The following is a 17,427-nucleotide window of genomic DNA, read 5'->3' as shown; positions in this document are numbered from 1 at the left end:
GAAAGGTCAGGGAATGACCACCGCATATTCCCGGAGCAGTATGGCCTTAGTTGCTAATGCTCCTAAAAACCAAAATAACAAACAAACAATATACAGCTTTATACAGTGGGATAATCACCTCCATGTTGCTGCTAGCTTGCCAGTAGTAACATGGAGGTGATTCCTGTACATAATTGAGAGAATTCCATGAACTGTCCTAGAAGACTGTCTTCACTATTCAGAGAACTTCATGTTGGACTGTACAATTACCACAGGTCTTTTCTTTCTCCACTACTTTGAATATGGTACTGCCAAATTGTATGTTATTCTCAGATTACTACTAATTAGATGCATTACCTTCTATTTATCAATGTTAAACCTCAATTAACACTTCTCAGCCTATGTGCCTAAATTTTCTAGGTCTTCATGCAATAGTATGGCTTGATTAACCACCCTGCTTACCTTGTATCATCTGCAAACTTTTTCTAAGTTTGCAGATGATACAAGGTAAGCAGGGTGGTTTGCAGATGATTAAACCATTATAATACAATCTGATTTACTGCCCACTCTATTCTCTGTTCATTTGTTCATTATACTCATCGGAGTCATTAGGCCTATAACACACTCCTACTCCCAATTTTGCTTTCCACTCCACTGTCCACCCATGTCGACTAGCTGCACTTCCTTAGATTTTATGTGTTTGTTATCTACTAGCATAACCCCTCCTCCCATCCTATCCTGTCTATCCTTCCTGTACACATTGTACTCCCCAAATTCCAATTCTGCAATCCTTATATCTGTGTGGCACCATGTCTCTGATATTCCAACTTTATCTGCATTTGATGTTGTCACCAACACCTCAAATTCATCAAATTTGCTTACTAAACTCCTAGCATTGGCGTACATGCAAGTATACATACACCTATTCTTATTCTTAGCTACCTTAACACAGCCCATGTATTTACTTGTTCCATGATGACTGCCAGCAGTCTCTGGGAGTCATCATGGAACAAAGAACAAAGTACGAAAAACTTGTAAGAGTGCTAGGAAATGAGAAGCGTGAAGATCCTTGGCAGTTAACTTCTTGAAGTTTATGCCACTTGATAAATGGATGAAGCAGTATTTTTATTATCTTCAAGAGTTTACTTTCTATGTCTATCAAGGTTTGCATTGCTTGGTTATCATTATGAAATCAACACCCTCTCAAATATTTTTTCAGTTGCTTAAATATGCTAAAAATATAAAACAAAGATTTCAAATCCATGTTTTGAAATGGTGCGAATAATTTTGCAAAACACATCATGGCCTAGCATTACCTTGCTGCAATAAAACTCCTTTACTCAGCATATCACATCTTTATCTTTTTTCATTCTTATACTAGATTTTTTAAACATTTGTACATGTTTGTAAACCTCTTTGTAAACCTCTGGCAGGGTTGTCAAGGACACTACTGACACTATGCTGCTGCAACAGGATCTGGAAAGGTTGAGCAGATGGGCTGAGAGGTGGCAAATGAAGTTTAACATTGACAAATGTAAAGTACTACACATGGGAAACAGCAACCCCAGAGCAACGTATCAACTCGGTGGTACTACACTGACAGTGGTAGAGAATGAAAGGGACTTGGGGGTGATTGTGCAGGCAGATATGAAGTTCTCTGAGCAGTGCAGACGGGCTGCAAGAGTAGCTCATGGAGTATTGTCAATGATATACAGGAATTTTTCCAGCAGGGATAAGGAGGTGATTATTCCATTGTATAAGGCAATGGTCAGGCCACACCTAGAGTACTGTATACAGGTCTGGAGGCCTCATTTCAAGAAGGATGTAGAGCTGCTGGAACGAGTACAGAGAAGGGCAACAAGATTAGTGAATGGAACAAAGGGGTGCTCTTACGAAGAAAGGCTTAAGTTTTGCAAATTACAGTGTCTGGAGACTAGGCACCAGCGAGGTGATCTGATAGAGGTGTATAAAGCCTTGAATGGTTTAAGCATGCTCAATGCTGATGGGATTCTTCCTCTAGCTCAGAAAAATCACCTGAGAGGGCATAAATTCAAATTGAGGAAAGACAGATGTAGGATAGACGTGCGGAAATTTGCCTTTAGTGGTTGGTTGGTGGAACAGACTGCCATCTTCTTGTGGTGGAGGTTGATAGCCTAAATAAGTTTAAGGCTCAGCTGGACAGGTATTTTGAACGAACAGAGGGGTGAAGTGGAAGTGGGTTTTTTTTTTTTTTTTGGGCTGATGCTGCATAAGCTTGCTTTCTTGCATCAAATGCCTCTACTAATGCTAATGCTAATGCTAATCTTCCTCAGGAAAAAAAATGCTACTCACTGCCCAATTGCAAGAGAGAGAGATGTCTCTCTATAAACTGCTTATACTACTACATATGGGCAAATTTAAAATTGATGGAAAAACGTTATTGTCAGATGTTTATTATTGAAAATGAATAAATAAATCCTTTTTAATTATCATAAATTTTAACTACAAAAAAATAACTGTTGCTTTTTTTATGAAAATACTTAAAAAAATTTATACTGCTCTACTTAACAAATTATTAAAGGAAAATAAACTATATAAGTGATTATGTTTTCTAGTTAACACAGTAATTTTTCCCTTCTCATTTATATTTTAACATGTCAGAGAATTTTGTTTTCTATATTTCAGATCTTCAGCGTGGTTATTCTGAAGATGCAGCAGAAACAGATGATACTTTACATGCTGCTCAACAAGCACAACAAATGGCAGCTAGAACAACCCTTGCCAAAACACATTCCATGGACATGACTAGCTTGGCAGTTCCAGATGGCGTATCTGATCCAAATAAACTGCGTGCCTCATCAAGTGAAGAGGCTCTCCACAAAAAAGGTTTAGAGGAGTTGAGGAGAAAGAAAAGCATCACACCAGAACCAACTGCAGGTGACTCAGAACCTGAGAGACCAAAAAGACGAGGTCGCTCTCCTTTCCGTTTCTTTAAGAAAAAAGACAGTGACAAAGCTGTAGGTCAAACAGATACAAATCAGCTAGATGTGCTTCCTGAAAGGACTAAGCCACTTACTACTCCTTCAGGTCCAACACTAACTGTCCGCACTCCTTCAGCAAGAGGATCTGTTGGGCATATTATTCCTCCAGCCATTCCAGAGCGACCTAATACGTTGAGTCCTGGAGGTACTGATAAGCCTGGTATGTCCTCTCCTAGAAAATTGTCCCGGGTACCTGTAGAAGATCTGGAGGGAGATGGAGGTGGTGATTATATAGATCAGGGATCTCTGGATTTAGTTGATGACTATTTCTATGGTGTACGTATATTTCCTGGCCAAGAACCCAATCATGTTTATTGTGGATGGGTAGCTAATACATATCGTCAGTTTGACAAAAGTTTTGATAATAATATGGTTCGTAAAGTTGTGTTTCAAGGAACTGGTGAGGATAACTCTTTGAGTGAAATGTAAGTATATATTTTTAAAAATTATTATTGTAACAAATAATATTTTGAAATAGGGAACAAGCAGAATGATTTCGTGTTTTTAAGTTAGTATTTTGTGCAGGAAGAGCTGTGTAATTTAATTTCTGGAGATTTGTCTCCAGAAATTAATCTCCTTTGCCTTGGCCATGAAATAACTAGAACATAATGACAAACAGAAATTTAACATACTTTCTTAATTTCAGAAACTCATTATAGACAGAAATGAATTTCTCAGTATAGTTATTCTATCCTGAAACTTAAATAACTTAATTTGCCTGTAAATTACACTAGCCAACAAAAAATATTTTCTGTCATACCTCTGCAATACAAATATGTGATTTTGGAGGAAATAAATGTGCTGATTCTGAAAATCACCATAAAAAGTCTCTATCATGCCTACATCAAAAGATGTACCAATGTTTAATGTTAAAATAAAGGGATATATATGTATAATTCAAGTTTGTAATACAAGTGTAAAAAAATATTATACATTCTCTTTAACTCATTTAACTTTGGTAAAAATATCATAAATCAGCAAAATAGTTATATTTCAATAGTATATAATCAGCATACCTGTAATTGTCCTTAAAAATGTTTGCTACTAAGGGATTTTCTCTTGTACTTACTCTCCTGCTTACTCTCCCTCACAAGGATCCAGCAGTAATCCCTCATCATTACAGGATCCCGGCGACCTTGGTACCACTTTTCCATTGTGGAAATATCTTGATAAAACTGCTCCCGTTGTTCATCACTCACAGGGGCTCACATCTGGTGAGTATGGGCTTGGCATACCCAGGGTCCTGAGCTGGATATCATCATTCTTCTCTTTCTTGATGATTCCTTCCAACTTCTGACTCTCTCTCTCTCTCTCAGGGTAACTCAGAAATTTGTTTTGACTAGTGCAGCATAAGCTTTGGGCTTCCTTGCACTATAATAATAATATTCCAGATTTTTGGGGGAAAATTTGAGATGGGAATAAAGAAAATGAATTTTCAACGGTATTCGATAGCCCATGTTTTTGTAGCACTCAAGTAAATTAGCCACCAACATTTCAATAGTTTTCTTCTTTCCTATTACCCAAAAAAACCATGTACTACTGTCTTAAATGATTGCCAACATGCCAATTCAACTTCCTTTAACTGGGTTTCAAACACATTATCTTTCAGGAGTTTCCTAATTTGGGGTGCTACAAAAATTCCTTCCTTAAGTTTGGCATATGTTAAATTAGAAAACACACTTCTCAACTATGCAAATCGTTACCTTCTTTATCTAGTCCCTTCATGAAATTTTTCATCAATCCAAAGTTGATGTGCAGGGGTGGAATAAGAACCTTGTTTGATTGCACTAAAGGAATATATTTTACATTACATTGTCCTGGTATGAGGTCATCCCACTTGTCCCATTGTTGCACAACATAATGTTCTTCTGTCGCACAGCTGCCCCACAAACACAAAAAACAACAATATTTTGTGAAACCCTACTGCAAACCAATAACCTTAAGATTACTGCATATGTTCCTACCATAATCCTGTTATTTTATAGCATGTAGAACCTTAGACATGCTTTCATGACTTTAAGTCCAGCTGAATGAAACACAGGAACTGATCAAAATTCATTGCCATTATGAAGCAAAACTGCTTTTGAACTTAATTTTGAGGCATCTATGAATAAACACCATTCATCTGACTTATGCACGACACCTAGTTCTTTCAGAAATCCAATAATGTCTTTTCAAAAACACATACTGTCCTCCATAGCAAAATATTTTGAAAACGTTTCATGTATTTTTTGGAACACTGAAATCTTTGTTCCTGCTGTGAGTATATTCCACTGCTGTAACCTAGAACCTACTTGGAAAACCTTGGCACAACCTACAAAAATCCTTACCAAAAATGCTAAGTATGCTCTATTCAAATTGTAAATTTTTGCGTCGGAATATAAACCTAAGAACCATAGGTAGAAGTCTGTTTATGTTTATCATAAGAAATGGCCAGAATCGATTGCTAAAATTAAGAGAATTAGCTTATATCTGTTAAAATAAATCAATATGCCATATATTACTGGCTAGATTATGCAAAACTGGCATATTTTGGTAAAACATAACTCCCTCTATATTTAATAACTGTGATGTGATGTGAAACTATCACGGTGATTTTCGAAATCTACATATAAAAATTGGTTAAAACCAGCATTTAAGTTCTTGGAGGTAAAAATTATGTTGGCTAGTGTTATTGGTTTGCACACTGAGGAGATAGATTTTCTCTCTCTCTCTCTCTCTCTCTCTCTCTCTTTCTCTCTGTGTGTGTGTGTGTGTGTGTGTGTGTGTGTAAGACCTATTATGTAAAATGATTTATTGATAGTACGAAGAGAAAAGCATGAATTAATTATTGACATAGTAGGGGGGGGGAGAGAGAGAGAGAGAGAGAGAGAGAGAGAGAGAGAGAGAGAGAGAGAATAGATTCTCTCTCTGTGCTCGTGTGTGTGTGTGTGTGTGTGTGTGTGGTGGAAGAAGACCTATTATGTAAAATGATTTATTGATAGTACGAAGAGAAAAGCATGAATTAATTATTGACATAGTAGGGGGAGGAGAGAGAGAGAGAGAGAGAAAGAGAGAGAGAGAGAGAGAGAGAGAGAGAGAGAGAGAGAGAGAGAGAGATTGTAAAATAGACGAGTGAATAAATACAGGTAGTTAGGAAGTTTAATAACAGAAGAAGCAGCATAGCAAGAAAATACAAACAAGAATTATAAATGAGGGAAAAGCTTTTGATAATAGAAAAGAAATATCATGCAAAAGTTTTGAAATTGGTTTAAAGAAAAGATTGTTAAGTTGTCTGGAGTGGAGTGTGATACTTTATGGACCTGAGATATAGATGTTGAGAATGAAAGATATTTGGAGATTGGAGACTTTTGAGATGTGGTTTGAGACTAGATTCACTCTCATCAGTTTTTAGGTTGACAAAAAAGCACCACCTGTTGGTAAAAGGATTCCATAGGCACATTGTCTTATGATTTAGCTTAAATATATTCATTTCATTGGATTTTAGTGTATTATAGTTTTACCTCCAACCACTTTATTTCATTGTTATTTTATAATGTTTTAATAAAGTTTTATTTAGTGTAGTCAGAGTTAAAGCATTTTATTTAATATTCAAGTTTGTTAGTCGATGTTTTGGCAGGTAGTATATTTGTCATATCACATTTTGGAAACTAAATTAAACCTTTGTTTTAGATTTTTTTTATATTTGTTTTCTTTTTAGATAAGCTTGCATAAAAATCTTACTTTATAAAATATAAAATATGAAGTTATTGAATAATATACTATTGTAGAGACCTCAGTGGCAACAATTTAATCTGTAAATCATTATTTTCATATTTTTCCATGTTAATGAAAATTCACAATGTTAATATATAAAGTTTGATCTTTTGATCCACAATTTCAGACATGATCGCCAGGATTGCTATATGGTATGTGCAGGACAATTACATGCTGAAGTGTCACAAGGAGGAGAAGGTTCTGGACGCAGTTCTAATCAGGGAATGTTTGTTGGTTGCCATATTAATATTGCTATGGGTATTATGACATTTACAGCAGATGGTCAACCTACAAGACACAGATTTAGGGTAAATATGTGCATTATTTTGTTTGTTTGAAGATTGCATATTGTATCTAGATTATTATTTTGTCATTTTCTGGATCACAGTACCAATAGGCATTATAAAAATGAAATATCAGGTGCATAATTGTAGCATTTGTTTTTAAATAATTTTTTAGTAACATTATATCCTTTTTATTTTAGAAAATTCATATGCAGCCTCTCAAAGAACATGATCAGTAAGACATTACTGTAATTAATAAACCAATGTGAAAACAATTTCTTTGAGTTGATTTCCTCTTGCTGTTCACTCTTTATGAGAACTTAAATACAAAAGATAAAGTCTCTGCAACTGCTGGTGCATGAGCATTATATATCATAAACACAGCAGATGATCATCCCAGATCATTTGGTATAAGGTGGCCTGCTGGAAGATAAATAAAAATCTCCAAATATTTATGTAAGTCTTGATGGTTTCTTGCACATTTCACTTTCAAATAATAGCAGAATGAATGAAATAATGCCATCTTTAAACAATGCTGGGACCAACTAGTATATAAATTTCATTAAGAAATTAAATTATGTAAGTTTAAACACCTAACTGCTCAATTTTCTGTCCTACTTAGGAGAACATTTTGATTCCTTTGGAAATTATTTTCAAGTCTGATATTTGAAATGCAGCAATTGCTTTAGGGATTGAAAGAATTATCTTTCCCATGATTGTTACAAATTATAATGACAGTTTCCCAGAAACTGTCATTATAATTTTGGAACACGTTTTTCTCACTTATGACGGTGGATAATTTATTTATTTATTTATTTTTTTTTATCTGCTGTTGCAATTAGACAGTTTGTATCTACTTAATCAAATGTCAGGATTTAAGTTGAAAGCAATCAAGATTGAATAGGCCAGGACTATTATTTTTGTGACTGAAATACCTGTGATTAACCCTGTATCCCATTGTGCATTTCATTATGTTAAGCAAAGTGATGGCATTGCATTGGGTGATAAGGCTTATCTACTACTTAGCAAAAATTAAATTATTGCATACTTGTAATAATTTTTAATGGCTTTGATGTCTGTTAATACTCTCTACTACTTTTTTTTTTTTCAAAATCTTTTAGAAATATCTACATGGCTATTTTAGAAATCACAGAAATTTTGTTTTATATATAGGTACTTCTTAAAAATATAATTGATACAAATTAAATCAAATCAATACAATCAATGCAAATGCAATCTACCTTGGTTTGGTCAATTTTATATATATATATTTTAAACAATAGCAGGAATGTGTAGAGGTTGAAAATTTTCATGTTTTTTTTGATATTTTATGATGTAGGTTGAACCTGGGACAAAACTTTTTCCTGCAGTATTCTTTGAGGCAACCTGCAAGGAAGTATTTCAGTTTGAGCTAGGTCGCACTAGGACCTCTCTTCCTCTTTCCACAGCATTTCTAACAAGTACAGAAAAGAATCTAAATCCACAATGCCCACCTAGGTTAAAGGTAGATTTATATGTTATTTAAATTTTAAATAAAATGCTGAAAAGAGAATTTAAAGTATTTTATTGATATTAGTTTTGCTTATTATTTTTGAAAGAAGAGTAAATGCTCCTAGTTCATTTTGAACATTGTAGTAGTAGTAGTAGTAGTAGTAGTGGCATGTGATGCAAGAAAGCAAGTGTATGAGCTTATGCAGCATCAGCCAAAAAAAAAAAAAAAAATCACACCATTCCCACCAAATGCCTGTCCAGTTCCTCCTTAAATTTATTCAACCTATCAACTTCCACAACAACAGATGGAAGTTTGTTCCAGCAATTAACCACCTGCTGGCTAAAGGCAAATTTCCACACATCTATTCTACATCTGTCTTTTCTTAATTTGAATTTATGCCCCCTTAGGTTCGTAATCCGAACAAGTGGAAAGATCCCAGCAGAATTCAGCGTGCTCAACCCATTCAAGGCCTTATACACCTCAAATCAGATCACCGCACAGGTGCCTAGTCTCCAGCCACTGCAATTTGCAGAACTTAAGCCTCTCTTGGTAAGAGGATCCCTTCATTCCCCTCACCAATCTTGTTGCCCTTCTCTGTACACGCTCAAGCAAATCTACATCCTTCCTAAAATTAAGCCTCCAGACCTGTACGCAGTACTCAAGGCATGGCCTGACCATTGCCTTGTACAGAGGGACAATCACCTCCTTTTCCCTGCTAGCAAAATTCCTATATATCATTGACAAAACCCCATGACCTGCCCTGGCAGCCTGTCTGCATTGCTCAGAAAACTTCATATCTGACTGCACAATTACTCCCAGGTCTTTTTCATTTTCTACCACCTTAAGTGTAGTACTACACAGTTGGTACGTTTCTCTATGGTTACTTCTACCCATATGCAGTACTTTGCATTTTTCAAGGTTAAACTTCAGTTGCCACTTCTTAGCCCATCTGCCCAAATTATCTAGATCCTGTTGCAGTAGCACACTGCCATTACTGTCATTAACAACCCTGCCAACCTTTGTATCATCTGCAAACTTCGACATTAAAGCCTGATATACCTTCATCAATATCATTGATAAATATACAAAACAACAGTGGACCCAATACTGAACCCTGTGGGACTCCACTAATAACATTAGTCCACGAAGAGCAGCACCCATTGATTACCACCCTCTGTCTTCTCCCACTTAACCATCCTTTTATCCATTGTAGCAACTTACCCTTAATACCATTCTGCTCAAATTTGTCAATGATGGTTAACTAGTAGTCATGAATGAGAGTATATTTTTCTTTTTAATCATTGAAAATAACAGTGCCATGCACTTATTTACAATGATAAAAGTGAAAAAAATTATTTAAAAATCATTTAAAACAATTAATATGTAATTGATTGTATTTAAATGGTTTTACTGATTCCACTCAAGCTTTTATGAAAATACCCTATTTTTGTCATCATCATACATTCATATTCAAAATGTTTTTAAATTCTATAATATACAAAAGAGGAGAAAAACGTATTTGTATTCATTCTCTCTACTTTCCTGTTATGAATCATTCCTTGAAATTGCTGTCTTTTCAGTGGTTTAGTACCACATTTCGCACATCAGCATATCACTAATTTTATTAGCTGATTTTGTTTTGCAAAGTATAATAAACTGAGATAATCACCTCCTATTCCTGCTGAAAGAAGTCCTGTATATAATTGATATAACCTGTGAGCCACACCTGGCAACCTGTCTGCACTGTTCAGAGAACTTCATGTCTGATTGCACAATTAATTACCTCCAGGTCTTATTTTTTCTTCTTTACTATCCTCAGTGTAGTACTGCATAATTTGTATGTTATTCATTCTGAGATTACTGCTACCCACATGCAGAATCTTGTATTTGTCAATGTTAAACTTCAGTTGCCACTTCTCATCCCATTTTACTAATTTTTCAAGACCTAGGTGCATTACCATGAGTTGATTATTGTTATAACTTCCCTGTCAACCTTTGTATCATCTGCAAACTTCTGACATTAAGTCTGATATGCTTTCATCAATATCATTTATAAATATTGAAAATATAACAATGGGCCCTTCATTGAACCCAGGAAGATTCCACTAATTACATTAGTCCAAGAAGATGAATGGCCATTGATAGCTATACTCTGTCTTTTCCTACTCAACCATCCTTTATCCATAGAAGTAATTTGCCCCTAATACCACGCTGCCCCACTTTCTACAGCAATCTTTTATGTGGAACAGTATCAAAAGCTTTTCTGAAATCTAAGTATATGATATCAAAATAATTTTTTACTTCCAGTTCCTTTGTCACTGTGTCATAGTATCCAATCATATTGAGCAGACAAGATTGTCCCATAACAGATCCAAGCTATGGCTGCCCTATAATTGCATTCCTGTCTAAATAGGCTGCATTATAACCAGTGACTCCATTATTTTTTCTAGAACAGAAATCAAGATTACATGCTGTCCTTACAAGTCTGTAATTACTAAATTCAACCGTTTATCTCCTTTATAAAAGGGGATACATTTGCACATCTCCATTCCATAATGACCTACACTGAATCCAAGGAGGTTCTCATAATTATGACTAAAGGTTTGCTGACCTCTTTTGCTGCCCCTCTTAATATAATTGAATAGATCCCATCTACCTCAGGTGCCTTATTTTTGTTTAGCAAAACAATTTCCCTTCCACTTCCCTCTCAGTTATCACAAAATAATTTGATATACTTCTGGCATCCTCATCTATAAAAAATTTCTCATATGTGAATATAGATGTAAAATATCCATTCAAGTTTTTCAGTAACCTGAACAGGATCAAAAATACTTAAATCATTCTTATCTAGCAAACCAATGTGATTAATCTCTGTCCTTCTAGTGTTTACACAACTTTTTTTTTTATGTAAAATCCAAACACGAGAGGTATTAGAACCTATAGTACTTAGTACCGTGCTTGGGTTGGAGGTTGAGAAGATGAAAGAAGATACTTGTTGACATTGGACTTGAACTTCTGTAGACTGTAATTTTCAGGAAATACGTATGAAGGAAGGTTGTTCCAGAAAACGGCAGTTGAATGAATAAACGAGGAAGATGAAAAGTTGGTTCTGTGAGTTTGAAGTTGGACAGTAAATGGATGTTGGCTGGTGGCGGCACGTGTTTGGACGGTTTTGAAAGAGAGAGAGAGAGAGAGAGAGAGAGAGAGAGAGAGAGCGGGAATTATAGAAGCCAATTCAGAAGAACAGTGCCCATGGAAGTATCTGTAGAAGAGGCATGCAGCAGAAACAGTACATCTATGAGACAGCAAGTGGAGAGAGAGAGACTGTTAGAGATGAATCGTTAATTAACCTAACTGCCCTCTTCTGAATGGAATCAAGAAGCCTGAGAGAGGTTTTGGGAGCACCACCTCAGATGTGGGAACAATATTCCATGGCAGGGTGGATTTGCAATTTATACAGAGTGAGCAGATATTTGGAAGAAAAGTAATGCCGAGAGCGAAAGAGAAAACCAAGTTTTTTAGACAGAGGAAGCAATATTTGTAATGTGCTTGTGCCAAGAGAGATTAGAAGTCAAGGTAATCCCCAAAAGAAATATATCATTTTGCCTAGAAATCGGAGTGTCACTAAAGATAAGCAGAGGAGCAGAAGAATCATTTTTGCGAGATATAAGACAAGACTGAGTTTTAGAAGGGTTGAAATCAACTAAGTTGTCTTTACCCCACTGGAGAATTACTTGAAGATTGGCATTTAAGGAACTGGTAGCAGATTTTCGAGAAATTTAAGCTGATTGAACAGGGCAAGGTTTCTCAAAATGGAAAGTGGAATGCAATGTGCTATCCACGGCAAAACTATGTATAGGATTTCCAGTCAATGGAAGAAGGTCATTAATATACAAGAAGAAAAGAGTTTGGGAAACAACTGAACCTTGGGGGACACTGGCATTAGTGGAGAAGTTAGAAGACAGAGAGCCATCTACCGTCAACCTCAGTGAGCGATCAGAGAGAAAACTGGATAACCAATTACAAAAAACAGTTGGCAAACCATAAGATGGAAGCTTGTTTAGAAGCCCTTTATGCCAAACATGATCGAAAGCCTTTGAGATGTCAAGAGCAACTACTTGTGTTTCACCAAACCTTTCCATTGAATTAGTCTATAAATGGGTAACATAAGCCAGAACATCACCAGTGGGTCGACACTGACGGAATCCATACTGGCAATCATTGATCAGATGGAAGGTTTCTAAGTAGTTTAAGAGTTGGTGGTTAATTGATTTCTCCATTACTTTAGAAAGAGTAGAAGTAATTGCAATGGGACGATAGTTGGATGGGAGGGATTTGTCACCCTTTTTAGGAACTGGCTGGATATGAGCAAATTTCCAAGTAGAAGGAAAAACACCTTTGGAATAAGAAAGCGAAAAAAGCGTCAAAGAAGTGGAGTAAGTTCAGGAGCACAGGTTTTGAGAACAAATGGAGAAATACCATCGGGACCTGGAGCTTTCTTAGCATCAAGATTCGTCAAAATCCTTCTGACATCCTTTTGACAGATGACCACAGGAGGCATTGAATGGAGTGTGTTGGGAATGGTGGGAGGTGTTTTACCAAGATCATTAATACATGAGTTGGAAGAAAAATGGGATGCTAGCAGGTCAGCTTTATCCTTGGCTGAAGTGACAACAGAACCATCTGGTTTGGACAGAGGTTGGAGCAGAGATAGGCAAAAGTTGCAGTCAATAGCTTTGGCAAGGGACCAAAATGCTCGGCTACCATTAGGGCAAGAAGCAAATTTTCTACTCTTAGCCTTTTCAAACTCTAGTTTGGACTGATTAATAACTGCTTTACAATTGTTGCGAGCTTTGGTGAAGGCAGAAAATAAAACTAAAGAATTAGAAACAAGCCAATTACGATACTTCTCTTTAACAGCCTTAGCACATTTATTGGAAAACCAAGGTTTAGATAAAGGACGAGATTTTAAAGTGGAGTGTGGGATAAAGGATTCCATTCCTGCAAGAATAATTTCACTGACACGATCTGAGCAAACGTTGACATCAGAAGTTTTGAAACAGTAATCCGACCAAAGAAAAGAAGAAAAGAAATCTCACAGGTCATCCCATTTTGCATTCTTGTAATGCCAAACAACACGAGGTTGGGAATAGCCATGAGATAAAGGCTCCATTGGAGAAGAGACAATCACCAAGTTGTGATCTGAAGTGCCTAAAGGACCTCTCACTTCGACCGTGTACTTAGAAGGGTTGTTTGTGAGAAAAAGATCAAGCGTGTTGGCTGTAAGATTAGGATTGTCCGGTATTCTTGTAGGTAAATGAACAATCTGTTTAAGGTCATTAGTAATTGCAAACGCCTCAGCATCTCGACCAGCTGGGTCTGTGTGACTAGAAAATGGAAGCCAGCTGGAGTTGTGAACATTAAAATCACCAAGGAAAGTTACCTCACTGTTAGGAAAGTTGGAGTGAAGAAAGTCAAGTTGCAAAGAGAGGAAGTCAAAGAGCTCCAAGTGATTAGTGGAGTTGGGGGAACGGTAGAGACAGATGAATTTTACACAATGAGGTAGAGAGATTTTAAGCCAGAGAAGATCAAAGAGAGGAGATTCCAAATTGCCAAGTCTCTGACAGGAAATATCAGAACGGACATATGCCCAAGTACTACCTTTGCGGAAAAAGGAATCATACAGCGAATAATTTGGGCATCTGAGATGAGCAGTAGTTGAATCAACTGATAACTGAGATTCTGTCAGAAAAAGTACATAGAATTTGGCAGACTGCAAGTGGAAATGGACATCGTTAAGATTAGAATTGAGACCACGTATATTTGTGAAATGAATTAGGAAGTGCTTGGGAGGTTTGAATCTTTTCGCAGATAAGCTTGCTCTATTAGTTTGACAATTCATGGTGTATTCAATAGTAAGAAAAAGTGGGTGGGATATGCTGTATGAAGTAATGAAATTTTTGGATGTGGCGTACACATGGTGAGAATATACCTAGATCCTTGACATAATGTGGCCTTAACAATGCTCCCCACATACACACTACTCGGACTCCCTCCAGTCACTATTAGCAGAGTAGAGGTAGCAAGATTATACACTAGCTGATCCAGAAGCCTCCTAGAGAGTTACCAATAGGTTTGGTCCAGTGTACTAACTATCGGCTGGCCTGCGAACACCGTTTTAGAGCTGTATCCTCGAAATGTAAGGAATATTGGATCTCATCACGATGTTCATCATATCCTCAAAAGTCATCAGTCATACTGCATGATGGAAGAGATAGGGAAGGGTTGACCGGAACTTAGCTTTAGAGACTAAACATGGGTTCCACCACTTCAAGCCTCCAATAAGCAAAGTGGTGGCATTGCACCGGTTGATGAGAGTCATCTACCACCTAGTACGGCCTGGTAACATAGAGGAGCGGCATTCCTCCATGTGGTGTGGGCACCAAACCTCGAGCCCTGCTTACGTTGGTTCACACCTGGGTGGTCACCCACCATGTACTTGTGCATGGAGGTTATACCCAGGATTACTAACAGTCCCACCATCGTGAAGGTGCAAGCAGACGATTTGGCTGTCACAGACCATCCGGACTTTGCCGAAATTGGGTCCACTTGACTTGAGTGTCACCGAATATCAGTTCCATCAGCGGTTTAGACTCCCAGGTAACAAGTGCAGCTTGTCTGGCATATCTGAGAGAATGTCTGTGAGAACCTCAAGGACCAACTAAAGAAGTCCGTGCTACTTTTCTTTCCATTCTTTGCCAGAGATTTCTTATAATTTGCTTGGCTTGCCTAACCCACTTGCAACTTGATTGCAGACTAGTTTATACCTATGGTATGTTTCTTTATCTCCTGATAATTTGTACACATTCCATGTTTTTTTTCTACTCTGCTACTAGTCTCATCAGTTCATCTGACATGCATTTAGGTCTAAGGTTTGAACAGTATGCAATAGCTTTGTTGGTATAAAAATTTTAGTAGCTTCTATGATTTCTCCCCTGATTGCTTTCCATTTAGAATTTGCTGGCAGTGACATCATCAGCTGGTCACATTGATTATATTTTAAAAACTGTCTGATATCATTGTAGTCACCTTTATGAATGCAAAAGCCTTTCCCTTTGCCCTTGAGAGTATTACATCTTGTAGCTACTACCACAGACAACTTACAACATATAAGATGTGAATATATTTTTAAAATACAGAATTGTAATATGTGGCAATGTATACAGTAATATATATATTACTGTAGAATATAGAATTTTTTGTATATTCTATATTATAGAATGTATAAAATTTTAATGTAATCTGCCATTTACATTAATTTGATGTGCCCTATCACTTTTTTTTCCCCAGTAAACTTTATTTTTTTATGCTTAATGTAAAATAATCTTTGAAATTCAAATATTTCTTATCTTTTTTGTGCATTGAGATACCTTTCTGCATTTTGTAGAACTTAAAATTATGACAGAAATCTTAAATTCTCTATATAGGTTCAGTGTCTCCAGCCATTCCATTGGGCCAGAGTCTCAAACCAGTCATCAAGACCACATGCATTGAAACTTTCGGACATCCGAGGTTGGAGTATGCTCTGTGAAGACCCTGTATCTATGTTAGCAGTTCACATTCCTGAAGAGGACCGTTGTATTGACTGCCTAGAACTAATTGAACATGAAAAATTATTAAGGTATATCTACATATATTGTTTTCTGTTATTTTCTGAGATCTGTATGAAAAATATATAAATAATCATAATTTAACACTAGTGATGAAATTTTCTACCTGCAAACGAATTAAACCAGAATTCTTATCTAGTATATATCCTGAATTATATAATTAGAAGTGCTTAAAAAGTAACATAATACACTATTTTTGGAAAAAAAGAAAAAAACTGAATTTTGTAGATCTTACATTCTCTCTGTATTGGAATTTGAATTCAGATGTTTTAGGAGTAGGTGGTCAGAAGAAGGATAGGAAATAAATGAGAAATAGATCAGGACTACTTTCAAAAAGGTATTATTAGTGGTAGCAAATGATGAAAGAAAGCAAGCTTATACAGCATCAGTCAAAAAAAAAAAAAAAAAACACTTCCAGTATACCTGTCCAACCCCTCCAATAATTTGTAATTTTTCTAATTCTTCCTTAAATGTATTCAAACAACCTACTTTCACAACACCAGATGGAAGTTTGTTCCAACAATCAACTACCCTCTGGCTGACAGCACATTTCTGCATATCTATCCTGCAACCATCCTTTCCAAATTTAAATTTAAAATTAGACACCCTGATTGTCTGTAAAAGAGTAAGGATGCTAACAACAACCATTCAAAGCCTTAAACACTTCAATGAGATCTCCTTGCAGTTTCTCAATCAGATCTTCTTCAACTAGTTTCCAGATATTGCAGTTTACAGAATTGAAGTCATTTTTGGTAAGGATGCTTTTTTTCTTCCCCCTCACTAACCTTGTTGCGGGTATCTCCACCTATTTCAATAGATCCATATATTTCTTAAAGTGAGGGCTCCGGAACTATATGCAGTATTCAAGATGTGGCCTAATCATCATCTTATGCAATGGCATAAGTGCCTCCTTGCTGACCAAATTCCTGTAAATTTTGTATATCGATTACAGAACTCTATGAGCTGTCCTAACAGCATTACTCAGAGAATTTTATCTCGGATGCACAATTACTACTCAGGTCTTATTCTCTCCACCTCCCAGTTTTCACTCTCTGCTACTTTCAGTTGGTAACAAACAGTTGATGTGTTAATTTGGAATTATTGCTACCCATATGTAGTACCATGCATTTGTCAATGTTAAACTTTACCAATTCTAAGCCCACCTGCCTATTTTTTCTGGATCTTTTTGCAATAGCATATCCTGATTACTGTTATTAACTACCCTG

General features: G+C 36.3%; 1 protein-coding gene across 1 annotated transcript in view; it reads left to right on the top strand.

Moving 5' to 3' along the window:
* RyR (Ryanodine receptor) overlaps positions 1–17,427 on the top strand; it is an 841,404-nt gene that overhangs the window by 160,116 nt on the left and 663,861 nt on the right. The window contains exons 23-26 of the mRNA XM_090376454.1: positions 2,644–3,424; positions 6,883–7,063; positions 8,379–8,543; positions 16,019–16,212. Coding sequence (XP_090232580.1) covers positions 2,644–3,424; positions 6,883–7,063; positions 8,379–8,543; positions 16,019–16,212 — 1,321 coding nt within the window. The remainder of the gene's footprint in view (positions 1–2,643; positions 3,425–6,882; positions 7,064–8,378; positions 8,544–16,018; positions 16,213–17,427) is intronic.

The sequence above is a fragment of the Mastigoproctus giganteus genome, chromosome 6, assembly GCF_048544385.1.
Source record: "Mastigoproctus giganteus isolate SK-2022 chromosome 6, ASM4854438v1, whole genome shotgun sequence".
Taxonomy (NCBI): Eukaryota; Metazoa; Arthropoda; class Arachnida; order Uropygi; family Thelyphonidae; genus Mastigoproctus; species Mastigoproctus giganteus.
This window is presented reverse-complemented; position numbering and strand designations above follow the sequence as displayed.